This window comes from Pangasianodon hypophthalmus, chromosome 23 (assembly GCF_027358585.1).
Source record: "Pangasianodon hypophthalmus isolate fPanHyp1 chromosome 23, fPanHyp1.pri, whole genome shotgun sequence".
NCBI classification, from domain to species: domain Eukaryota; kingdom Metazoa; phylum Chordata; class Actinopteri; order Siluriformes; family Pangasiidae; genus Pangasianodon; species Pangasianodon hypophthalmus.
This window is the reverse complement of record NC_069732.1, coordinates 9,530,800-9,557,652: the sequence shown is the minus strand read 5'-3', so window position 1 is coordinate 9,557,652 and position 26,853 is coordinate 9,530,800. Positions and strand designations below refer to the sequence as shown.

The window sequence follows — 26,853 nt, the reverse complement described above, 5'->3', positions numbered from 1 at the left end:
TTATAAACACGCATTACTACTGGATACAGTCAAATAAAGTTTATTAGCCTAACAAAATCAGCTTAGTATGCACAGAGTCGCTTAAATTAACATGTATCAGAGTGGCGCCGGTTAGCAGTTAACACTTCAATGAGCTTTTAACTTTTAATTTCTTTTCAAAAATCCATTGGCTTACAGTTAAACGCATGCAGAGTGAAAATAAAGACATGAGAGAGACAACACAGGCGGTTACAGAACAGTCCATGACTTTCTGCCACAAAACAGGCTTTATAAAGTCGTCTTCATCTCCTTGGAATGAATAAACCCAGACATTTTGCGTCAAGTATTTAGATTGTGAAAAAGACCAAAATAGCTTTATAAGGTGCCTACCAGCAAATAAATAAGAAGCAGTGTCTTTCTGTGGGTGACCCCTGATACCCCCTATACCCCCCTCCCAGAACCCCTCCCCAGTTATTAGTGCTTACACCAGATCACCCAGTGATTGGTGATGGTGTTTCAATATAGTAGCGTGACAACAGGGAAAAGGCTGCTCGGGAGTTGATCTTTAACAGTTTGCGCTTCACACCAAAATAGTTTTGAAACAATGTGAAGCATGCATGAAATATGGTTTTTGAGAAAGAGATTGGAATTTAGTTTTAACTGCCGGCTCAATAGTTTTGCACTTAGTGACTTTGTATTGTAAGGAAAACAAATGAGCCAACGAGGCATGCAGACAAGGCCATTTATTTACCTTCACCTCACACCCACTGCATTTCATTTTATTTCATCATCATCACTGAGTTGTGTTTTATGAGGAGCCAGTAGTCATGCAAATGGTGGCATGTGCCATTTAACACAGGAATCCTGCGGTGTGTAAATGTCACACAATACAGTTATACCACTTTTACTTTCATGTGTCAAAATCTAAACTACTGTACAATGTTTACAGCCACAATGTGTTGCCAGGTCTTTTAGGCACCAGTTTCAGTGTGTTTCAAGATTGATCATAAACCCTATTTACTCATAACGTATCTATAGCGCTAAGTTAACTTTCTTCTGATGAGTGCAGTTTTCTGTTTAAAATGAATACAACAATTGCACGTCAGTAGCTGAATCTTTGCCTGAGAGGTTTGCAGAGCTATAGCATGTGTACCATATAACAAGAATGCATGTATGTGTGTGTTAATAGAAGGCTACACCACAAACTCACAGCGCTGAGAAAAGCGGATATACTTCAGCTGTGGTTCTTCCTAGAAGTTAAACAGCACCCCTCCATTACTGCTGCTTATATAGCTAGCTTTCGTGTAGAGTATATACTAAAGCTAAAATATAGAACTAACTAGCATGTTTTAAATGCAAAATTGTGTAGTGAGTATTTTCAGGTGCAGTTTATAAAACTTATTATTAAACTGTTTACTGTGACATACCCATGTAGCCTGTCATGCTATCGTAATCATTTTATCAGTGTCCTTGTTGGGTTAATGTTGATCTAGCAACTTAGATCATACCTCCGCTCCAATATTAGTAAGAAGAAACCATCTGAATGGAGTCCGATTTTGAATGATAATGGAGAGGAGCTATTTTGGAATGAATCATGTGCCTGTGTTTCAGTCACATGACAACAAAGAGACCAACATGTTTCATCACTGGCTTCCTCTCCAGTTCCTCTTAATCAGGAAGACTAACTTGAGAAAGTGTCAGCACTTAAAAATAACTCCTTTTACACATGAAAAATGTGGGCTTAATTTGATTCCATTCACACAAGTCTTGCACGAAGACCTTGACGTTTGCAAAGTCAGAGGCTGTAAAAGATTTTGGCCACAAATGAGTGAAGCAACCGCAGGCTTTGAGTAAGGTTATGGTGGCCATTCATAGCTGTATTCTCCTGTCATCCAAATCAAGAGCTGTACCAAATCCACATTGAGAAACGTAATGTACTGAAAATATAATTTGTAAATGTTTTGGAATACACTGACAGCATATACAGTTTGTACTTTTTCCTATGTGAATGTATCAGTTCATTTATACTTATACAACAGTGCTGTTGAATTCTTGAATCTGATTGGCCAGAAACTGTAAATCTTCGAACAGCACAACTCTGACAGATCACTGGTCTATATTAATGTGCTACTTCTAATATGTTATCGTTTGTAACAGCTAGTAATGACTAATTCACAGGGATGTTTATGGCAAACGACCCACATAATCTAAGCCTGAAAATAAACAGATTTTAAAAACCTGTTGTTATTTGCCAAAGTATAGTCATTGATATGGAGAAGCTTTCTGAAAGGAAACATTTATGCAAGGAGTCTTCAATGCCAGAGGTAAAGCTGTTCCTTTAGGTTTAGCATCACGGGAAAGTCTAGGGATGTAGAATGTTCTGTTTTGTGGCTTTTTTCTTGTAAAAAGCATCGAGAGAAAGTCAGGGAATGAGTATTAATAGGTGCTATTCCATGCTCTACAACCTTAAATGTGACTGTAAATGGATAAAAAATGATGTGTCCAAATAAAAAAATTGTAATCCTTAACAAATTGCTGTAGTATAAGAGCAATAAAACACACTGTAGTAAAAGGAAAATAATCTGTGACTCATAACACCACCCTGCAACTGATTATTTTCCTGTAACTTTCCTCCCCATCATGTTTTATTCTGTACTTGTTATTTAATATACTGTGCTTCAATTGAACAGTTCCTCTCACTCTGAATTGCTGTGTATAACACTAATTAAGCTCTAATCAGCGACATACGGCCCGTGTGCTGTTCACAGCTTCCTTCCCACACCAGCACTCATTAAGCACAACATTCTCTTAGCACTGAGTCCTTTGGCACATTTTATGATACGCGCCCCCTGATATACACCCCAGGCTTTGCTTACAAACACAGGGGCGGCTGATTTGGCCGATAAGCCTGAGGGTTTCTGGGCTGCGAGCCCATGGGAGGACGGCATGTTGGAGAGGGAAAGCACCTGGAAGCCGTCCACTTTACTGGAGCAGGGTCACTGAGTTTTGTCTGGAAGCTCTCCCTACTGTAGCTGCTCAGCTGTATGTGCCGTCTGCTGCAGCTGTAAGGCCAAGAGTCACCGAGTTTAAGGACTAAACATGGGTTTAAGTGAGAAAAAGCAGCAGTCAGATTTGAATAGATTGATAAGCCATTAAAAGCTTTAGGCTCCATCGAGGCCTGGAGAAATGTCCACACCCTGTTGGAAAAACAAAATGGGGAAAACAGGATGCTGATTTATATTAGTTAGTGCTGTCTCGTACTGGTTTATCTGGTCACTAAGTTTGGAAAGCTAGCATAACTGGAGTGAGCATTCTGGTTTTAGCTTTTTTTCTCAGCAGGGTAGTGACTCGCTGTGAAATTTGTGCGATCTTGGCATACCAAAATGAGCATTTGGAGGCTTGCACTGCCAGATATGACTTCATACCTTACATAACTCAGGCACAGGGGCACAGAAACAAAAGTGCAGTGTGTAGTTCTAAGCATTTTTGCTGCATGTTAATAAAGACATATGCACACAATCTGTGATGGTGATGAATGTCCTTGTGTCCATCTATGAACTATCTGCATATGCCAGTGTTCTATGAATATGCGTATGAATGTGCATTTGTGTTGTAGGTGGTCACTCTCTGGTATCGAGCTCCAGAAGTGCTCCTGCAGTCGAGTTATGCGACCCCGGTGGATCTGTGGAGTGTGGGCTGCATCTTTGCTGAGATGTTCAGAAGAAGGTGAGTAAAGCACATCCAGTTAAACCCCAGATCATAGCATTTCCCACCCACACATACCCTTTTCACCCCTAAATTCACACGTCCTGCAGTCTCACAGATGAGAATGACATCAAGTGATGCAGATATGACTTTCAGAGCAAGTATGGTTCATTTAGACTGAAAAGAACAAGTCGAACCTGGGTGGCCTGATTGCTCAGTCGGGCCCCCAGCATTGACGGTTGTTTAATACTTAGGATTCCCTCAAAAATGAAACAGAAGCAGCACTTGTTCAGTTTCTGACCTTTGGCAAGAGCTTCAAAGCCAATTCTCAGGAGTAGAGACTACGGTGTCTTATAGTTTATAGTTTACCCTCAAGTGTAAACAGTGTTAATCTCTATAGAAGTCAGTGATGTTTCAGCTTGTCAAGCTTATTTTGAATTGATTTAAATGATTTGCATCAGACTGTGTTAGCAGGGCAACACCACATGAGCTGTTTCAGGCATTTTATGAGTAACTATTCCTCTGAGTTTTGCATTGAATGTAGAAAAGTTTTTAAATGCCCTGTCCTTCATCGTGACCACATTTTTGCGGTCAGTTGGGGTTGTTAAACTGTTGGGGAAATACCATGTGCTGTGGTTGCAGAAGGCATGCTAAAACTTCAAGTGCCATGTTTCTCTATGTCGGCTGTAGCAACCGTCTCTGTTGACCTGCTGCTCAATGTCCAACGAGGCATTTCAATCCTCGTACTGTGTTTACTTTAAATTTTCTAACCTGTATAAGTTGCACCATTATTATACTCATGTACAGATGGGTGACAAATTAGAGGAAAATTGCGACTCTGTTATACTGTAGGCATTTTTGGGTCCACTTGTTGTGTTCCCCTTAGAGGAAAGCGTCACTGCATCACTGATCATCTTTATCCTATGATGAAACATTTCCATCCTGATGGGAGTACTTTCTTCCTGGATGACTCCGCCCCTATCCACAGGGCATGAGGGCTCACTGAATAATTTGATGAGGATGAAAATGATGTAAATCATACAAATTAAGAGTCAGATCTCAACCTAATTAAACACTGATGGGAGATTTTGGACTGAGCACCATTAAAACAACAATTGAGGTAATATCTTTTGGAAAAATGGCGTTTGTCACTGAAGCACAGTTCCAAAGACTTGTAGAATCTGTGCGAAGGCACACTGATGCCCTTCTGGTGACTTGTGTTGACCTAAAACCTTACTAAGAGACTTTATGTTGTTATTTTTTTCTAGAATTTGTGACCAGTCTAGACCAATCTAAATTATACAGATAGGGAAAGAATGAATGAAAAGCACCACACTGTTTAAGATAAGCAGTTATTCCTGAGAAGGGAAGGGTGCATTTAAAAAGCGAGCTCAATCTGCAATCTGAATTTCCTTCCCCTAACTGCCATCAATAAGACACATGTCCCCACTGTGTAACGGCAGAAAGACCCCAGGTGGGTTTCGGGCGATAATAATGCAGCGTGGGTGGGTGTGGGAGTGTGGGTGCAATCTAATGTATGCCAAATTTGTGTTAGCGCACGTGTGTTTCCTACATGTCGATGGCTGGCTGAGTGTCCCTCATTGTGCTGGGGAGGATGTGGGGGCTGATGTCTTCCTCTCGACACTTGTGAGGAGGGAGATGTGTATGATGGGGAGGCCAGATTGCAGATCCACTCACACACATCCTGTGTTTCACATCCTAACAGACCTAACTGTAATATGCAGTTATGCAGACCTCAGTTCAGGAAGTTGAAATAGCAAGATTATTATTATTATTATTATTATTATTATTATTATTATTATTATTATTACCATGTTGCATACTATATTCTGCAGACCTTTTGAATGATCTCGTGACTGAAGGTTAAGTTCAGGTAGGCGTAGTGATTCCATTCAATTCAGGAATCACGAATGGATTCGATTCACAACTCATTGGTTTTTCATTCAACTCCAAAGTAGACAAAGAAATTAGAAATATTTCAATTTCAATTTCAATATTTCAATTCAGTGCACTAAATATTGATTTGATTCACTGGTTCAAGCTTCTTATTATATTATAACGTGTCAAAAGTATTTCTTTTTAATACATATTTCTGTGTTACTCCTGTCAGTCTCTACATTCATGGTTAATTTGACAACGGCACTAATTTGTATGTAAAAAGTAGTTTAAACATCAGCAACATTTTTTTTGTAAACTCCAATGCATTTTATTTGTAACATTCAAAATTGTCCAGTCTGAGAAAATGAATGAATTGTAACAGCCTTAGATAGGAGATTAGTGCTGGGCTTGACTGAGCAAAATGTGGGACTTGACTGAGAAAGGTGTGTGTGACTGTGTGCACAAGTCAGGTCCTCAGCAGGTTGTGTAACGTGAGGTGTTGTACAGGTAAGGCTGTCTCACTGACACAATACCCAAAAAAAAAAAAGCCACCGCGCCAGGCTACTGGCCTACCTCCAAGAGTGCCAGAGGGCAGAAGGGAGACGCTTTGATCCGTGCTAGCAGTACGCCTCCTTTTCTCTCTCTCTCTCTCTCTCTCTCTCTCTCTCTCTCTCTCTCTCACTCTTTCTCTCTCTCTTTCCTGGAGGTGATTAAGAAGACTTTTTAAAAAGGCCACCTGTTGCAGATTAAAAGGCACCTGGGAGAAGCATTTCCAACGCTTCCATTCTGTTGTCTGAGAAGTGCGCTGCATTCACAGATCTGAGTAATGGAGGTTTTAAAAGTCACTGGAGAATGATAAAGACATGGCACACCTGAGCTAGCAACACTCTGTCTGGTTTATTGTTTTATTGACTGTTGAAAATGGGTTTTGGGGAGCAAGGCATACAGCCTGGAGGGTATCTTTTTTTTTGTTATATAAACCAAGGAGGAAGTCCTTTTAAACGTAACACACCTGACTTACTGTTTATTGTGTTGTCCTGTCATTTTAGTCCTCCAATAAAGTTTTTGTATCAAGCTTTGCAGTTCACCTGGGTGGCCTATTTTACTTGATTTCAGAAAGTATCTTTAAGTCATTGGGAATTCGAAAACTCTGTGCAAGTCCGTATCTGCATCTCTGAGATGGCGGAATGATTAGTCACCAGGTTTATGAATGATATTGAAAGTGCTGTTGACATTCCACCAATCCAAAGGTCCAACGTGAGCACAGACTTCTAAAGAACACATCTACATCCTTGTTTACTTTCTCACAAATGAGTGTGTGCATTGTGTCTACATGTTTCTTCAAACACAAATGCTTTCCTCTTAACTCACTCACACACATACAAACACACTGGAGCATTCCACTGGCTATCAGTGTAGAATGTGGACGGAGGGACTGGCACATGGAGTGTGACTCAGCTGTGTGTCCTGGACTGGTGTGGTTCTGTGGCTGTGCCCACTCACTCAGGATGCATAATATCAGCCTTGTGCAAAAAAAAAAAAAAAAAATGCTCCCTTCTTCATTCAGAATAACAAGTAGGCCTGGGGCAGGGGAGAATGCAGCTTCAGTGAATTTTAAGCATACTTGTTTTGGCATGACGCAGGCTAGATTACGGTGTTTTTTTTGTCATGCTGCTAGAAAATAGAACTGTTTTTTCTCAGTTTTGCCCAGACTGTGAAGTCTATGAACATTTCACATTTTGAACTCTTGGCTTTCACTCTTTGAGAAATGTATTACATGTACGTTGCGTCTTTTCTGATAACACACAATTCGCAAAAGAGAAGATTGACTTATTTAGGTTGGTTTCACTTCTGGCTTGTAAAGAATGTTTAGAATCTGAAATCTGACAGGAAGACATGTAGGTTGTACTTGAAATAATGACTGTATGACAAGCCATGTGACACTCTGACAGCGTAATTACTCCAGCGGGTAAAATGCATGTCCGATTGAGTCAGAAAGAACTTTCCGAGGTAATGGAACGCAGCAGTTAGATGAAGCAGAGAGCTAACATGTGGTCTGAGCCGCCTCTTTGTCTCGTTACAGTTAGTTGAGTTCCGCACGGCTGTGGATTGAAAGGCCTCGTGCTGATCTCAGATGTTCTGTAGTAGGGCGCCCTCTGGTGAAAAATACAGAGCGTGCCACAGATGCCCTCTATTACAATACAATTCAGTGCAACTAATTCGGGGATAGAATATAGTTGTCATGTGTGAGAGCAGGACTTGTTATAGCTGCTTGCAGCCTCTTTCTCATGTTTCTTAGATAATCCGAGCCACTATTTCGCACGGCTCATTGCTGTCCCCGCACACAGTGGCGTACAGACAGCCGAAGCAGACTACAGGGATAAATAGCTTTCCACCCCCCTCCGTGGTGAATGTGGTTTGGATTCAGTAATGGTGACTGGAATTTGTGCGCATGCCAGGGGAAGCATGCCCGCCTACAGGCATCATGACGGGCCAAAGCCACCGCAAGCAGCAGTGGTCCAGGCAGGAAGACTCCAAAACGAGTGCCGCTTCATCTCATCATGTGCTGAAAAAGCCCTCAGTCTTCTCTCTCTCTCTCTTGCTCTCTCTCTCGCTCTCTCAGCCAGGAAACTACAGCCTTCACAGGAGCGCAGCTCCTTACATCAGTACTGCTATATGACCTGGCTGGCTTTTTCCAGGGCATTTTTCTTCTCTCCACTTTCTATATACTCATGTCTGCACAAAAACAAAATACAGTGTTAACAGACCATGTTCACAACATTTAAATGTGTGACTGCCAAAGAAACGAAGTGTTAACAGAGTAAACTTTGTAACCCTGTGTTTATAAGCCTACATGCTATGACTCAAACTGTCTGGTACCAGTCATAATAATAACATTTTTTTTTACTTTGAGTGTAAAATCTTACAAAGTTTAGAAGGTCAGTACCATATTTATAATAAGACACTTTAATAAAATCTACAATCTAATCTACAATCACTAATGAATTAACTATATTCTGTATCTATGAGAATTGCTAGAAATCATGAAATAAGTGTATTTAACAACATAGCATCTTTTAGTGTTAAGCGTCAATTTACTAACCTCTGAATTTTATTTTGCTCTCTTTTAGGCCGCTTTTCCGTGGGAATTCTGATGTTGACCAATTGGGCAAGATTTTTGAGTAAGTATCGTTTTAATTTATTAATAAATCCTCTTTAGATGATTAGATGATAGACGTGGGATATGGTTAAAAAAAAAAAAAGAAAAAGTATGGCTGTACCAAATACAAAAATAAATCATTTTACATGAAAAACGTATGAAAGTACTTATGACACTGACAACACCTCAGAAAAGTGTTGCGATATTATTAGTAATGCAAGGACTGTAGGATTAGTAATGCAAATGTGTTATAACCATCATGAGCACCAACATAACAAAGAATCATGTTAGTGGTCATGATGAAGATGATGTTGGTAATAATGATGGTGGTATCAATGATTCTAGTGTGGTTGGAGTCCCTCCTCCTGAAGACTGGCCCCAGGAAGTGGGTTTGCCTCAGAGTGCCTTTCCCCCTCGCCCCCCTCAGCCTATAGAAGACCTGGTGCCTGACATGGACGAGCTTGGAAAATCACTTCTACTTGTAAGTGTCTGGAGTATTGCTCATTATCATATGATTTTAAGGCTGTAAGGCTGGGTTGCACCAAACAAGATTAAGCTTCAACTTGGATTAAATTGAATTTTATCTTTTAATCCAGTTGCACAAACCTTTGTTTTACTTACAAATTCATCCATGGTCGACATCTAGAATTAATTACAGGTCAAGGTCAGAGGTTAAGATTTTAATCAGAAGTTATTTGAATTAAAATAAAACTTACCAAAAAATGACCAAATTCTTGGTTAGCTCTAAGCTCTAAAATCCTTGCTGATGCAACCCACCCTATACTTTCCTTTTTTCCTTAAATAAAGTCAACAGTCCTTACATCAAATAAATAAGTGTTCATTTTATGTTGCTTTTGAAGCATATTAACAGAATTTGATGCTCATTTTTTTTTCTCAACCTTCACAGAAATTTCTGTCGTTCAACCCAGGCCGAAGGATATCGGCTTATGATGCCCTGTCTCACCCATACTTTCAGAGCCTGGACAGCACCAGCAAGAGTCTCTATGCCCAACCCTTCCCGAGCAAAAAGCCCTCCCTGGAGGAGAGAGCTGCTTGAAAGACTTTCCTTTTTTATAGACTTACTGGCACAAGCCCCTTTTTGAACTTGTCTTCCATTGCCGCATTACATGCTGCTTTTAGTCCTCGTTGAAGTATTACCACAATTCTCGGTTGATGCATTTTCACTGCAGCAGGTAATATCAGTGTCACTGCCTGGGACAATTTACAAAAAAAAAAATCAAAAGCTGCTTTCCTGCCTGCCTGTCTTCCTTTGCAGGAAGTCCCTCTGCTCAGAGGAAACTCCACTGCCAGATATCTGATACAGAGGCTGCTACACCATGTTGCCAGGGATCACTCTGTCTTGACGAACATCATAAAAATATAACTGCCAGGACTTAGCTAATAATCAGCTGCCTAAATCACACTGCTCTATATCAGCAAGTTCACTGCCTGTGACTGACCCAATCTCGTATTTGAATCCTGAAAAACCATATTGTTGTCACTGCTAATGTGGGTCTGTTGAACAGAACCGCACTCTGTAAGATGGAATTGCACATGTATACTCTTTTGCTCATGCTCTGAAAGTGAGTTATGGGTCACAGCATTTAGGTAAATTATCTGTCAGTATATCCCCCAAGGCTGGTCTTTGTGGACCTTGACAGCATTGGAGACACATTTCAGTTCAGTGCCTTACAGAGGAGGAGAAATCATACGGCTATGGTTTAAGCCCTCACCACTGTCGAGGCCTTAATGACCTTTATTAACCTGGCAGACACCCAACACTTCAGACTGGTTTTCTGCACACAGACTAAAGTCTGGTTTATGCTTCATCATAAATATTTAAAAGAACTTCTGAAAACTGAAAACGGCGTAGTAAACAGGAAGTAGTGATGACATAGATGAAGACATTGTTCTTAGAGTGGAAGATATTGAGTCGCACCATCTCAGCAAGGTATTTTTAAAAATGGAGTTATCTGCAATACAAGCTGCTTTACAAAAAATTCGTAAACACTGATTCCGTAGAAACAGCTTTCTCCCCAACCAACCAGCAAGACCATTTTATGCAAATGTGATTTACAGAGCAATGACAGCAGAGTGGTGCATCAGGTAGCGTTGGTCAGGTAGCCTCACAGCTCCAGGGTCTAGGGCTTGATACTGAGCTTCACATATTTGTGTGGGTTTCCTGTGGGTACAGAGATTTCATCAGACCTCATAAAAAAACATGCCAGTTAGTGGATTGGTTACTCTAAATTGGTGTAAATGTAAACGTTTTTGGTGCATTTCCACCTTGCGCCTAGTATTCCCAGTGGATCCATTACAACCCTAACCAGGATGAAGTGGTTACTGAAAATGAATGAATCACTTCCATAACTCAACTGATTTAAAATAAATTTTATAAAAGAAAATGAAACATTGTGGCTGTTATACATAGTGCTTGGCTAAAAGAGTTGAACTCTTGACAAGCTCACTGACATGCGCCCAACTTGCTACTGGGAAATGTATTTAACTAATACAGCCCAACATTGTCTCTCAGACCACCTTCAGACTGGACCGTCTTCAAAAATCTTGTCACAGAGTCGAGGCTGCCACCAGTTCCCATGGCCTTCCTACTGCTAGCCAACAGAAGCAGAACTGGGTGGCCCAGTTGGACATTCAGTTTTGAAGACTAAGTTTTCCAAATTGTGTTGCACCCCTCCCTCCTCTCTGAATTGCTTTTCTGACCCCTGGAAAGAAGCATAAACCAGTCTTGACCAGTGTAATTTAGTGTCTGGAAACCTGGCCCTTATAGTCTATATCTACACAAATTGTTCTTTCTACACTGTTCATTTATTTTTAATATCAGTGTTGATTGTTGATGACTTATTGTGGTTAAGTCTTAATTGTAGCTGACTTGAAGGTGTAGGGACTTGTATGTATGACTTGTATATTATACAGTATGTACACACCATGTTGTGGTGTGAATGGAGTAGTAACTCCGTATGTAGTTAGAGGGCTGACCCTCACTGGGTAGCATTTTACAGTTAAAACGATTTGTTATAAGAGCAAGAAGAAGCGTAACTGGCAGGTGGTTTGAGAAATAATTGTAGTGCAGTAATGCTTGAGCAAGTAGAAACTGTCTAGCTTTAGAGACAATGAATGAGGCGTGAAAGGTTTGTTTTTGAGAGATTAAGAGGGTTTGCAGAGGTTGAGGAAGGTTGTGTAATAACTGTGTTTTTGCAGAAATTCAGGACTTGTACATTCAGTTTGAACTTCCATTTGATCCTTCCATTATTCAATTCGCTCAGTTCTGGACTGATGATAGCCAAGTAGCTCAGAGACGTATCCAGCTTTTTGTCTGACTCTTCAGATGAGTTAGAAGGGAGGAAGGTAAAGAAGAAGGAAGAATGCTGCTTTAGAAATTTAGGATGTGGCCCAGGAGCCTGGTCCAAGATGAGGCTAAACAGAATAGAACAACACCCAGATGCCGTGTCGTAGGCCTTTATCCACAGGTTCATCCAGATAAGCACTGGTGCTTCCTTCATTCACTCAGGATCTCAGTAGACTCATTGGTTCGTACTTATCAGATAGCGCTGATTTTACAGCTGATCTGTGATGGACTTTTTTCCTTTCATAGTAAAGAATAATATCTGATAAATATAACTCACTCTACCACACACTCAGGTCTATTTATGGTTGTATGCATAGATTCAACAGGTTTCATATCTGTTTCAGTTTAATCATTGTTTTAACATTAGTGCATAGTAAATTAAGTCTGCAAACTATTCACTGTATTAATTCCAAAATAGCATAGTACAATGTTGCTTTCAGACTATTTATGGCTATATTTACACACATGTTCATCGGATTACTGGTATCATCAGACATTTTAACATTTAACACTGTTACAGTCTGGACTTTTATATTTATGAAGGTTTTCAATCATTAATATCTTATAGTCTAGAAAACTGGACTTGTGTTTTAATCGTGAAGACATCTCACCACCCATCTGTGGCGCAACATAATAACTGCAGTCCAGCGTAGTGAGGAATTCAGGGCAAGTCCCAGTTGTCTATCTATACCTGAAGAACAGGCAACACTTTTAATCTACAACACCACCTATCATCTGTATACAGTGCTGACGTGATGTATTTACCCCAGCGGTTTCACATCAATTCACACTTCTAGATCCAAGTGTTGCCCCAGTCTCATGATGTCCAGATGTGAGATAGTGGGAAATTTCCAACCATTCAACAGAGCTGATGAAGTCTTCATGATTGAAACACAAGTCCATAGAGGACTACAAGTGTGTGTGGCGGTCTGGGGAAAAAAAACAGTGTGATTTCCTCAGACAGTGAATGTCATGTTGAATAGCTTCATGATGTAGCGAAATGCATATAAGGATATAATCCATTCAGTTTTTATTCGGATATTGACTATGAAAGTAACCATGATGCTCCTGCACTGCAGTGGAGTTATAGTGACAAAAGTTTTCCCAAGCCGCCACACATATGAATTTATAATAAAACATGGAGGCAGTTTTGTCTTTTTTTGGGTTGCTATTGCTTCTGACACTTTACCGCTAACATTCCTTCCAGTTTTTTTCATATGTTGTTAAAAACTCTTCTTCTCTTTTGGGCAGTTCCTCAACACGACTGTTTGTACAGACACAGCATGTTCTTTCCCTCTCCCAAAAAATGAGGAGCAAATGAGGATTGTTGGTTTTTTTTTTTTTTAGTGGGCATTAGATGTCATAAAGTACAGATATTTACATGAGAAAGTGCTAAGTGTGCTCGTTTGATTACAGCTTTCATTCAGCACTAAGCCTTTTCTGTCTCGCATAAAGTCACAGTGGCTTGGAATTAAAGCTGAGTTCAAGGATAAAGCTTTGGAATGTAAAAACTTTAAGATAGTAACAAAAAAAATTTGAATGTTGACATAACATGTTGACACAAATAGCACCTTGAAAATCACCCATCTCACTATATTTGTGAAACATTAATAATTCTTTCTTTCCACTATATTTCTCATTCGCTACCAATATCAGTACATGAGGGTGACATAAACAATAAATTGAACTATTTCTCGTTGTTTGTACGTGTTTGCTTTAATTGGAAATTGAAATATAATCAGTTGAATTTTATTTAATCAGTTATCAATGATTTTTTTATTTTATTTTATTGTATTTGCTGGATAGTGGTACTTTGCATTTGTTTTTATTTCTTATCCTCCTTATATTTTGCCTCCACTTTATTTTTTATTCATTTTTTTTTTATTTATTGGCATTTTAATAGAAATACATTGAAAAGATTGTTGTGTGAGAATGAATCTTGCCTGTTTAGCTGGTGGTGTGCTGACGGTGCTATGATATAAGAATTTCTTAAACTTGAAATGGAATCACTATCAATATGGGGAAAATTTGTGTTTATAGAACAGCAACAGTGAGCATTCAAGATTTAAATATCTCTTTTCCTTTTTTTTAATTTTCAGCAGACATTTCCCATAGAAAACAAAATCAATTCGAGCCCTCATGACATATATCTTAGACTTGAATTACTTTATAATAAATGGTAATACTGCTGATTCCACATAATTTGCTACACAAATGTATTTTGCTATAAAAATGCTACACATAACCAAGGAACAGACTCACTGTGCAGATCAAATCTGTACTTCTACTGAACTTCCCAAATTACTGCGCATTTTCTGAAAATAACTACCTTGTTTAAAGCTGTATCCAGTACTATAATGAACTATTATTGGTCATTTTTTTTCTTTTTCATTTTAGTGTCCAGCACACATATGGATTTCATTGTACTTTGTATTTCACTGGAAAATTAAGAACTATTTCAAGTTGTTTGTAAGGTATTTTATGTTTCTTAGATTTTCCATGTCTTTAACCTAATAACAGAAATAGGCTGTTTTTTGCATTTATATTATACTTTGTGGCTCTGTGTAATCTTTACCTAATTGATCATTCTGATATTTACTGGTTTGTTTTGTTGCTTATTTTTCTGCTTAGCAGCGTATTAACCAGGCACAGTAACCAGAAGTAGGTTTTGTTCAGTGATGCGTTTTTGTCAGTAGGTGTTAGGATGTTTGTTCTGATGTTGGTGTGCTGGTGTGTGGATATCTGATCTACACTGTTTGTTTCAGTAACTGTGGTTGGCACTTACCAGTTCCTGAAATGGTACTCAAAACACATGTGGTTCATAACACATGCATAGAACCATTGAAATGTTACTGATTTCTTTTAATTCTTTTTCCAATTGATTTTTCCCTGTTTTACTGTATGGAAGACATTACTTGTATTATTCATAATCAACTTTCGTTTTTGAGAAACTGAGGTATTTGGCAGCTTTTCATGAGACCTAATATGACTATCATCAACAACCACAACAACAACAACAACTACAGCAGATTTCTATAATCAGTACCTAATATAACCAATATTATAAATCATAAAATTGCTACTGTCAGTGGATTTAGACATTATCATTTCAGTTTTTGTTTACTTTTACCATTGAATCAGAATCACGGAAATACCTGAATTCCTTTGCTGCTTCAGTTTAAAGCTTTGAATGACAATATATCAAGATTTCCACGAACCAAATTAAAGTGAGAGTATCATTACTGGTCATGGCACCACACCATTTTTATTTTATCTCACTTTTTTATTTTCTCCACCCCTGCCCCCCTCCCCTTTCCCCCTTAGTTACTTGCATAAATTATTTATGGATAAGGTTTTGTATTTGTTGTATTGTTTGTTTGTTTGCTGCTAATTTTTCACAGCTTGGCTCAAATACATGATGAAAGAAAAAGACCCTCCTAAATTTGATGCCATTGATAAATAAAGCTGCTTGTGCTCATGTGTTGCATGTGTAACTGCCTGACATTGTTTTTTTTATGTTTTTTCCTTTAAATAAATATTTGAAAATGACTTTGTCTAATCTTGTTCATGAAATTTTGAAGATCTGCACCACAGCTGGCTGTTAGCGTAATAGCAAAATAGTTGTGTATTGTGTGAAACAAGTAAATAATTGATCATGAACAACATAACAGCATGAAGTCATAAATTAATAAGGTGAAATGAGTCTTAGTAATCTATTGATTCTAAGAGTGATTGTTGTAGTAACAATTACAAAACTATACCCCTAATCAATTCATTCATTTATTCTTTCATTCTGAGAGTGAGATGACAAAATGATTCACTTTAACCTATGTATTGTTGTTTGGATGATGCTGGAAGGTGAGTGTGGTCCTCTGCACCCCCTGGTGGATTGAAATGTACTGTACTGTACTGTACTGTACAAATTGAACAGTACTGTACATTGTTGGAACTCATGACTAAAGAATATTGCCACTATGTACTGTAATATACTATACTGCATTGTAATGTAATATAATAAACTGTAATGTACTGTTATGTAATGTGTGAGAATGAAAGGAAGGGAAGTGGAACAGTAAGATTACAGGGTGAAGAGGTGAAGAAGGTACAGGAGTTTAAGTACTTGGGGTCCAGAGTAATGGAGAGTGTGGGAAAGAGGTAAAGAAGCGAGTGCAGGCAGGTTGGAATGGGTGGAGAAAGGTGTCGGGAGTTATAGAAAAACATCAGCGAGAATCAAGGGGAAGGTGTACAAGACAGTGGTGAGACCGGCCATGCTGTATGGTTTAGAGACAGTGGCACTGAGGAAGAGACAAGAGTCAGAGCTAGAGGTAGAGGTAGCAGAGCTGAAGATGTTGAGGTTCTCTTTGGGAGTGACAAGGTTGGACAGGATTAGGAACGAGTACATCAGAGGGACAGCTCATGTTGGACGTTTGGGGGACAAAGTTAGGGAGGCCAGATTAAGATGGTTTGGACATGTTCAGAGGAGGGAGAGTGAGTATATTGGTAGGAGAATGTTGGACATGGAGCTGCCAGGAAGGAGGCATAGAGGAAGGCCAAAGAGGAGGTATATGGAGGTAATAAATGAGGATATGAAGCTAGTGCGTGCAAGTGTTGAGGGTGCAGGAGATAGGGATAGGTGGAGAGTGATGATTTGCTGTGGCGACCCCTGAAGGGAAAAGCCGAAAGAAGAAGAAGAAGAAGAAGAAGTACTGTTATGTAATGTACTGCAATATTCTCTACTATAGTGTACTGTTGTGTAATTTACTGTAATATACTATACCAGTGGTTCCCAACCTGGGGTCAGAGTTCACAGGAGGGTCGGAGGAGCTGAGGTCAAATAAAGATGCATAAAATGTTCCACTAATAGTTTGATATAAAAATATTTTCGTATGTTTTTTAAAAATCATGTGCATAAGGCAGTCAAAAAACAATTATCTCTTATATAAAATACTATTAATGATTCTCTTTTGCACTAGCCAATTGCGTTCACGTTCCAAGCTATAAGGACTGTGATTGGCTGTTGTCGGTTCAGATAACGTGCGTGTCAACACAATGTCAAAATCAAATGGAAAAATGTCACAGAAACGAGAATGCAGTGATTCTTCATCAGATGTGAAGAAAAAGTTTAGACACTATGACAAAACCTACTTAAATTTTGGTTTTATTGAAGGTCAAGACAAGTCCCGGCCAGAATGTGTGTTCTGTGGTGAAAAACTGGCAAACGACAGCATGAAACCGAGCAAACTGAAAAGCCACCAGGAAACCAAGCATCCAGAGACAAGCGGTAAAGATCAGGAATTCTTCGAGAGAAAGGAAAGAGATGGCTCTGTCAAAAAGACATTATATATATATATATAATGATAAGCACAGACTCTGTCATATATATATATATGCCCACTGCTCCAGGTGTGTGTTCACGGTGTGGGTGTGTGTGTGTGTGTGTGTGTGTTCACTACTGTGTGCGCACTTGGATGGGTTAAATGCAGAGCACAAAGAGTATGGGACACTATACTTGGCTACACGTCACTTCACTTCACTTTATATATATATATGGGGGGCAAGGAAAAAAGGTTGGGAACCACTGTACTATACTATGATAAGATGAGATACAATTTATTGATTTATTGAAATTTCCCAGAGGAAATATTTGTGCCAACTTGCTCAAGACAATATAAGTGATAATGAACAAACAACAGTGAAAAGATTTGGTTAAAAAAAAGATGTAATTGCTTTATTCTGATCAGGGCCTGGATTCAGAGATATCCCAGGAATACAGAGATATGAGGCAGAAATACACACACACACACACACACACACGCACAATCCACCTACTGGCATGTGGGAGGAGAACATGCAGAGAAACTCCACAGGCAGACCCTGGGGCTGTGAGATAGCTACGCTACATATAGCTACGCTGTGAGATAGCTACGCTACATATATATAATAGAATAGAATAGAAATATTTTTTGTAGCATTTAGGTTTTAGAGGAGGAAGTGAACAGTCTGACAGGCTGATTGCCACTGGTGGAAGAGGTCTCAGTAGTGTTCTGTATTGCACAGTTTGGTTCTCTTGCTGAAAGTATTGCTGTGGCTGTGCACTGCGTTATGGAGAGCATGATCAGGGTTGTCCATGATGCAAAGAGCTTCTGCAGCATCCTTCTTTCAGTCAATTCCTTCAGCAAGTCTGGCTGCACACCCAAAATGGATCTTTCTGATCAGTTTGTTGATCCTATTGGAGTTAGCTGCCTTGACCTCACTGCCCCAGTGCACCACTGTGGACAAGGCCACACTGGACACCACGGAGTAGTGTTACAGCATTCGCAGCCTCGCACTGCAGACGTTAACGTATGATAGTCTCCTCAGGAGATACAGTCTACTCTGAGCTTTCTTTTGTACATGAACTGAGAGTTTCCTACCCAGTGCAGACTACTGTCCATGTAATATCCTGTAATGCAGTATAATGCACTGTAATGCTACTTCTGTGTAATATACTCTGCTGCACTGTAATGTAATATACTGCAATGCCTCGAGCGACCGCTAGGTGGCGGAAGTTTTCAGTTTCTCAGACGCGATGCGGCTGCAGCAGGCATGTAAACAAAGAGGATAACTTTCTCTGTGTGCCGTAAATCTCTGAAAATGGGAAAGCGGGATAACCGAGTGGTAAGTTAAATCAGAACAGAGTTGTTAATGTGTAGAATTTTGTAAATGCACCGACGAAAATTTCTACACGAAGCCCAGTTCTGAGCTAGGGCTTGCGCGAGGCCTAGGTAGCTTAGCCTAGCAGTTGTTGGGGTTATTTTATTCATATGGTCCATGTGCACTGTGGGTGAGATGTTTTATATCTTATTTATAAAGTCCTGGCGAATTACGAAGCGTTTTGAAGATTGTTGTGTAGATTTGATGCGTTGAATTGCACGACTTCCGCTTAGCCACGTTGGCTACTCAGTGCTCCGCTAGCTGGCTAATGCTGAGAGGAGTTAGGCTGTAGGGCTCGCTGGAGTAACGGTTTAGGTTCAGAGTTATCTTTCTGCATAAGTGTGTTTGCTTGCGTATAGTTTGATGCAGTAAGTGCTTAATACTTAACATTTTGCTTTTGCAAGAAAATATCTAGCTTGCTAGCAGGCTAGCAGCAGCTCATGTTCATTTAGCAAGTTAGTATCTAAGTAATACTGTAGTCTTCTGCATGCTTGCTGGGAAGCTCAGCAGTTAGTGAGTTAGTGTAATAATTCTTTTTGATTTCACCTCAAAACTGATCCACAGACTGTTAAATAATTCAGCACTTCAGCACTGACATTGGTCAGAGATGCAGAAAGAATGGTACCCAGGGTGTGTTCACTATATTGTATATATCATGTGCACTACAATCAAGTATTTATAGCTAAGCAATGCAGGATAATAGTTTGATTATTTGCATATTTAATAAAACCCATTAGAAATAAAAGCATAAATACCACCCAAAATATCATGTATACAAAACTGACAAGTGGTAATGGCAAGCCATACTAGGATCCAATCTCAACAGGATGGGATGAGACATTCAGAGATTGATTGATTGATTTATTTATTTATTCATTCATTCCATGTTCATTCATTCATTGATTTTCACTGACTGCTTGGATCCAGATCATATCCACAGGAGCACTGGGAATGAGGCAGGAATACACCCTAGATGGGACACCAGCACACACATACATACACACACACACGCACACACACATTCATACCCGGGCCAGTTTAGCATAGAGGAAAGCTTCACAGACGTATGAAACTCCACGCAGACAGAAAAGCTCGAACCTGGGACACTGATGCTGTGAAGCAGCAAGGCTAGCCGCTGCACCACCGTGCCATGCTTATTGTGTGTTAGTTCCATGAATATGTAGGAAAATACCAGGGTTTGTGTGTGATCAGGGTCTGCAGAATAAATTTCTGATAATAAGATGGGTTTACATTGCCTGATTTTGCTGTCACAGACAAAAATCTCACATCGTGAAAGAATTGTTTGGTTTGGTTGAAAGTTGAGATCAGTGATCTTACAAAGCGTAAAATGACGTGCTCACAGGCAGCCAGTTTAGTGCCATGGTGACAAATACAGCCAGTGACAAACCTCTGGCAATGTCCGAATTTTAACTTCTGTTACAAATCTCAGAGTGTGATTGCTGCAATGAAACTTATCTAACAGGAAGATAGCATATGATGATGCTAATGCTAATAGACAGGAAAAAAATCTTTATTACCTCAAGCTCACTTTGAAGACTGTTTCTGCTTATGCAACATCATTTTTTGCACGAGCCCAGATGAAGCATGACATCATAATTTTCTTTAATCATAGGTCTATCGTTAGCGGATCTTCTTCAGATAATCTGACATGGAGAACATGTTACAGCACAGTCTTTTCTAGAATTCAGGCCAGATTTGATTGGGATCATCTCTTTCAGTGTCTAAAGAGACTGCTGTAAATGCACAATGTAAAACCAGCTTTATGGAGATGTGATTTGGTTGTTCAGTCAACATGTCCTTAATGTGATTCTGTTTCCTAACAGCCGTACATGAACCCCATAGCTGCTGCTAGAGCCAGAGGACCTACGCCTGTCAGCGGCCCCACTATACAGGATTATCTCAGCAGACCTCGACCAACATGGTATGAGGTATTAACTTGTAAAGGAGATATAATAAGTAAATACTTAATTACTGACCAGTATAGCCAGGTGGGAATGGTCAGCTGAAACCAGGCCTTTTCTGTTTAAGGAGGATGCAGCCATTTTGTCAGTGGTTTTGTGACTCGCGACTCGTGATTATTATTATTATTATTATTATTATTATTATTATTATATTTTAGAGCACCCTTACGCTTACCCGATGATTGCTGACATTACATCTGAAAATCCTAGATCTGGAAATGCTGACTAATTTTAAATACAGTGAAGGAGAGATAGCTTTCCATCTTGTAACTTAATTCTGAAATGCACTTTAAATCAGCTTAAAACATCTCCTTTTCACTTGACGTGTCATATTTATACGTCATATTTGATTTGTCCTGATTTTCTCCCAGTACTAACTCGTTGTACTAACTCCTCTCTAACAGGGTTTTAGCTTGATGATATTTGTACTAGAATGAGCATATGTTTTTTTTTAAATAGAGACTGCAAAACACTCTGGAAAAGAGCAAAATGGTAAATGCTGGAAATTTAAATACCCTTTATTTTTTCTCTTTGACATGCATTACGCGTTATTAGTATTTTTATTATTCTGATTTAATTGCAAACCGCTATCAGCAGTTTATTTACTGCTCTCAAAACATCAGTATTGGCATTGATTGACCACTATTTTTGTTTTATTTGTATTAAGTTCACACGTTGTATGTGTACTTTGGAAATCCTAGCGTCTTCAGTGTTACGTTACAGTGAGGCTCTTCTGATATTCCATCATCCTGCTGTAGGGAGGAGGTGAAGGAGCAGCTGGAGAAGAAGAAGAAAGGCTCTAGAGCTTTGGCTGACTTTGAGGATAAAATGAATGAGGTACACTTCTGTAGTTATTAACGAAAGTTAATACTTACATTCTGACTTCTGCTGGTTGTTAAGACCGCTTCCGTAAGGAAAGGTCCTGGGTTTAAACTTGTAATGAATTTCCAGAGATGGAAGAAGGAACTGGAGAAAAACAGAGAGAAAATACTGGGAGGAGGTGAGAAGAAAGAAAAAGAGAAAGACAAGGAGAAGGAAAAGAAAGAGAAAGAAAAGGATAAAGACAAGAAAGAGGTCAGCTCTTATTAAAAATGATTAGGCCTGAGTGCTAGGAATAATAACAGTGTAATAATTTATAATGATGTTAACTCTGTCTCTTACAGAAAAAGAAAAAGGAAAAGAAAAAATCCAGTAGGGTGAGAAAAGCTTTCCATCTTTCACATTTCCTTCATTGTGTCCCAAGATCTGCATTGCAAATAATTCAGGAGACTGAAAGAGAGATTTTTTTTTGGTTACACTTTCCTCCCCCATTTACTTCCATTGTTCTTGATATCTAATGAGCTCTGCTTTTGTGTGTGGTCAAGCATTCTTCGTCTTCTTCCTCCTCCTCATCGAGTTCTGATTCCTCCAGCAGCTCATCATCCGAGTCTGAAGATGAGGTACAGCATGTTTAACTGTACTCTGCTCTTAGATCCATCTGCTCAGCTGTTATCCGTAAGGAGATTTCTTCTGTTTTTGTTCTGATTTTGTTTTGTCGGTTTTTTACTGATGTTAGGATGAAAAGAAGAGCGTGAGGAAGAAACGGAAAAGAAAGCGATCCTTGGCACGAAAAGCGTCAGACGAATCCGATGCAGAGTCAGAAACAGACAGCAAGGTAATGTTCATTCATTGCTCTTGCTGAAGAGAGTTTGCCGTGTGATCTTTCTTGTCTGTTGGGGAAAAAACACTAGTTTTTACTAAATTTGCAAACAGGCTTCACACTTGAAGTCATCAAAAAACTTTGTTGTATTTTATATGATTAAATCCTTTCTGGGAGTTGAACTGAGCATGCACAATGATTTGTTGCTGCAAAAAAAAAAATTGTTTAAGGAAACCTCATCAAAGAAATAAGTTAGTACCGACCACGTGTTAAGTATTATGGTCGTTATAAAACATAAGGCCAGTAGAGTAATCATAGTAGAGTATTAAAAAACCTTGTTATAGCATGCACTGTTGAATTCTCCAGTCTGATTGATCAGAAGGTGTTGATTTCTACACAGCATGTTTCAGATAGTAGTTTAGCTGCAAGACAATTCACACGTGTATATCGTTCTAAAAACATGGAGTCATTGATATGATTAAGGTTTCTGTGAGAAGACATTTTTTTAACATTTTTGGAAGGAGTCTCCACTGTCAGTGCTTTGTAACAGTCAGAGGTAAAACTCTTCCTTCAAAATTTCCAACAAGTCTTCAGAATGGATGGCTTTGCGGTTTCTCTGTAACATGACAAGCTGCGAGGAAAAAAGAGGCTGGTGAGGGAAGGAGTGTTCCACAAAATTAAACACAACTTTTAAATGGATTTAAAACGTAAAACTTGTAGTTCTTTAATAAATCGAAAATTGTTAGCATTGGTAAAATATAACTAAAAATATCTTAGAATGGCAAAAAACACATGCTATTATAGAATAATAAACTTTGGGGCAACTCACTGCTCCAAAACTGATTATTTTCCTATAACTGCAAGACTTAGGAAAAAGAAGGTAAAAGTGTAGTCATTGACTGACTTTACAGTATTTCAAATTCCAATATTCCAGATTGTAAACTGGCATTAATTTGGCATGTAATTCATTTCAGGAATCATCCAAAAAGAAAAAGAAAAAACTCAGGGAGGAGGGAGACAAAGATAAGGTGATAATAAACAAGAGGAAAATATATTTTTATGGTCTGTATGGTTTTAAATTTTGCTGTATTCTAAGACACACAATGTTTTCATTTCAAAGGAGGAAAAGGGCAAAAAGGACGAGTCTGAATTAGACGATGATGTGAGTACCGTCCACTAATCACCTTGATGAAGTCGGCTTGATTTTGATTTCTGTGGAAAAACGCTGACTGATGAATGTTTCCTCTGTGAATAGGGTGAATCCAGAAAGAAAAAACGGAGTAGTGAAGAGAAGGAGAAAAGCACAGTAAGTTTTATTGTTTTTTATCTAGATAGTAAATAAAACCTCAGTTTTTTTTTTCCCCACACAAGAGCTAGCAAAGAGGGAGGTTGAAGGATTACTGAACACCTGAGGAGAAACGCTAACTGTCCTGTTCTCTATACATGAACTCACAGATGCGTTTAGTTGGCAAGCGTTACTCTTATTGGCAAGGGAGAAAGAAATGCCGTCGTTCCCACTCAGAAAACAGGGCTAGTCATCCTTACTTGAATCTCAAGCCACAGTCTGCTGCTGATAAGAGCTTATGCTTTGTTAGTGAGCTGTTAATGTTGTACATTATGGTTTCTTTAACTGATATCATACCACAGTGCTCTTAAACCGTTGAATCTTGATTCATTTTCTGTAACAGCAGCTCTGGCAGTAGTGTCGTTCTAATACGTTATCATTTCTATAGTAAAAGCTACTAAATCTAACACTAAAAATAAACATTATAAAACATAACCAAGAAAAACATATATTCGTTGATATGGTGTTCATTATTAAGTTAAAATTGCAATAATTGACAAATTGCTATGGTGTAAAATAAAAAAAAACACTTTGGGGCATGCTAACATTAGTTTGCAAGAACTAACCATGTACTTCGGTATTAATGCACCATAAGTAACATTAACTAAGTGACTAATGTTTATTTTAATTATTTTATTTAAATAAAAGGCAAAAAATATCGCCACATTAACAAATGTTCATACCATCAATTAGTAAATTTAAACACACTATGATTAATATGAAGCAAAATCTTAATGAACCTGTTTACATTTGTTTATTGAATATTTACACCTGGACACCAGAGTTCAGTAAGTTGCCAACATTTAGGAAAATGCTGTAATTCAATTTTTGCTCATTTATATGGATATTTATTTAGTCATGCGTTAATTAAACATTAATCAGTGCAGGTGTGTTAACATTTAAGCAAATAATACACATGTTAACATGTTAATTTGCTGCTTCATTAACATGACTTGTGTATTAATGCTGTTCATGATTTGTTTATTACTCACTAATACAGTAAATAATGTTAGTAAAAGGAACCTTAACATAAGGCATTACAGATGAACGTTTAGATACTCGGGTGACTTTAGGACACTTATCACTCTCGTAGGATTGATTGTGAGTGATTTCGCCACTTAGTAAGTCTGAATGCAACCCATTAACCCACACTATCCCTCATTCTGTGCGGTATTACTTCTGCAGGACAAATCAAAGAAAAAGAAGAAGCGGAAGCATAAAAAACACAGCAAGAAGAAAAAGAAGAAGAGTTCAGGATCGGACGTAGACAAGAGTGCAGGAGTGTGGCATCCTGACTGAACTGAATATGTTTGGAGCCCTTCCTCTGTCGCTGGAAACCCTGACTGATGTCTGCCAGTGGGACTGTGAAAGCTGCTCGTGTGTAGCAGTGTGTCTTCCTGCTTAAGCAGGGTGATGATTGTATGTGTGGATGGATGGGTTATGTGCTGGGTGTTTGAGAGGGGCTGTGAGAGCTTGAATTCACTTTTTTTTGTTATTTTAATTTTTGCTTGAGTTTTTTTTAAGCAGAAGATTGTGTGTCCCAATAAAGAGCTGTTATAACATTGGATATCAGTTGTGATGCTACAAGTAGTATGTGCACAACAGGATTTTAAAGGAGCAGTTTGTACATTTCAATTAAAATTTCTTGGAAGGTGAATTGCATTAGCAATGATTCTGTTACGAATCACTACACTTTGTGAGATGCAGAGCTGAGCAGGTCTGTTCTGGTGGTGGAACTGGAAATATAAACAGCAGCCTGAACAAAAAAAATGGTAATATTGTGTCTTTTCTAAAGTACAGCTGAAATTTTATGATTATTCTCAGTCTTCAAAATGACATACTGCACCTTTAAAGAGGAGCTGTTCCACAGACAGACTTGAGTAAGATGAGCGTTTATTTTCATTATATTTTAACAGAAGTTGTGATATTGAGTTACTTATAAGCAGTGAGTTTATAACTTTGAGAGTCTTGCTTCCAGCTTACTTCACTACATATAGCTGATTTACTCACAAAAAAGCAGAGAAATATGTCTTTAAACAAAAATATTCACACCCCTGCACTTTTCCTTACTTTATGTTACAGGATTACTCTAAAATGGATTAAATTCCTATTAATATCTTGTCAATTTATCATTTCATATATACAGTCAGCTCCAGAATTATTGGCCCCCTTCTTAAAGATAGAATTTTTTTTTTTTTGGTGGTTAATTAGCTTTTGTGGTTAATTAGCTTAATCTGCCACTTGAAAGCATGAATTCCCTAGATCTGTTCCTTGACATAATCTTGTCTCCATTTATACCATGCAATATTTTTTTTATTTTTGCTCTGACAAACACAGATGTACTCCTTTCCAAACAAACTGAAGTTGTAGAAACCTCTCAGGTATAATAAATGGAAACAGGATGCACCTGAGCACAAATTTGAGTATCATTGCAAAGGGATGATCATTGTGCAGTTGATATTTCAGGGATGTTTTTAATGTTTAACAACTTCTCTAAACTAATATGTATATCCTTACAGGAACAGCTATTATCATTAGTTATCATTAGCGTAACACGTTAAACAGTGGGTGGTAATATTACATATTAATTAAAAAAAAAACATTTGGTGCATTTCTGCTGTCTTTATTATGTGGTACAACAATGTTCTCAAATATGTCAAATGTAATATCTCAAATGTAACTGCTTATATTTTAAATTGCTGTTGATTTGGCATGAAATGCATGTAAAAGGAAGAAGAAAAACTCAGTGAGGAGAGAGATAAGACGATGTGCTGTTTATTCGGTCTGGTGATGGTGTGTTCTGTATTCTGAGACCCATGATATATAACTAACAAAACTTCAGAGTTGGAGAAGTCTTCTGATGCAGAGTAGAATAAGAATCGCAGCAAAAAGTCAGTCATACAGTCAGTAAACAGGAATATCAGAGGCAAGGCAGATTCTCAGTAGAATATCCAGGCAAAGGTCAAACATTAAAGGGTCACACAGGTATGAAAACAGGTCATACACAGGGAAGGCAAGTTAAATATTCACTTCTCTGAAATACTTAACCAGTAATCACCAGAACCTTCCTCAGAGGTTCCCCAC

General features: G+C 38.6%; 2 protein-coding genes across 3 annotated transcripts in view; both read left to right on the top strand.

Moving 5' to 3' along the window:
• cdk6 (cyclin-dependent kinase 6) overlaps nt 1-15,659 on the top strand; it is a 35,668-nt gene extending 20,009 nt beyond the window's left edge. The window contains exons 5-8 of the mRNA XM_053228424.1: nt 3,596-3,705; nt 8,715-8,765; nt 9,089-9,224; nt 9,651-15,659. Of these exons, the coding sequence (XP_053084399.1) occupies nt 3,596-3,705; nt 8,715-8,765; nt 9,089-9,224; nt 9,651-9,800 (447 nt within the window). The 3' untranslated portion in view covers nt 9,801-15,659. The remainder of the gene's footprint in view (nt 1-3,595; nt 3,706-8,714; nt 8,766-9,088; nt 9,225-9,650) is intronic.
• Nucleotides 15,660-18,618: 2,959 nt separating this feature from the next.
• On the top strand, nt 18,619-25,888 carry fam133b (family with sequence similarity 133 member B). 2 transcript variants are annotated; one of them, XM_026930230.3, is made up of 11 exons: nt 18,619-18,767; nt 20,648-20,745; nt 21,544-21,622; nt 21,737-21,859; nt 21,949-21,981; nt 22,150-22,224; nt 22,341-22,439; nt 23,399-23,452; nt 23,545-23,586; nt 23,680-23,730; nt 24,955-25,888. In XM_026930230.3, the coding sequence occupies exons 1-11, from the start codon at nt 18,744-18,746 to the stop codon at nt 25,066-25,068; spliced, it is 792 nt and encodes a 263-aa protein (XP_026786031.1). In that variant the 5' UTR covers nt 18,619-18,743; the 3' UTR covers nt 25,069-25,888. The 2 variants fall into 2 exon arrangements, with proteins under 2 accessions (XP_026786031.1, XP_026786032.1); XM_026930231.3 differs by lacking the exon at nt 23,399-23,452.
• The last annotated feature ends 965 nt before the right edge of the window (nt 25,889-26,853 follow it).

What these genes read in the sequence shown, in the direction of transcription:
- fam133b (XM_026930230.3), top strand. Translation starts at nt 18,744, where the DNA reads ATGGGAAAGCGGGATAACCGAGTG. An exon ending in AGCAGACCTCGACCAACATG is followed by an intron (nt 20,746 to 21,543) that starts GTATGAGGTATT and finishes ATCCTGCTGTAG; the next exon opens with GGAGGAGGTGAAGGAGCAGC. An exon ending in AAGAGAAGGAGAAAAGCACA is followed by an intron (nt 23,731 to 24,954) that starts GTAAGTTTTATT and finishes TTACTTCTGCAG; the next exon opens with GACAAATCAAAGAAAAAGAA.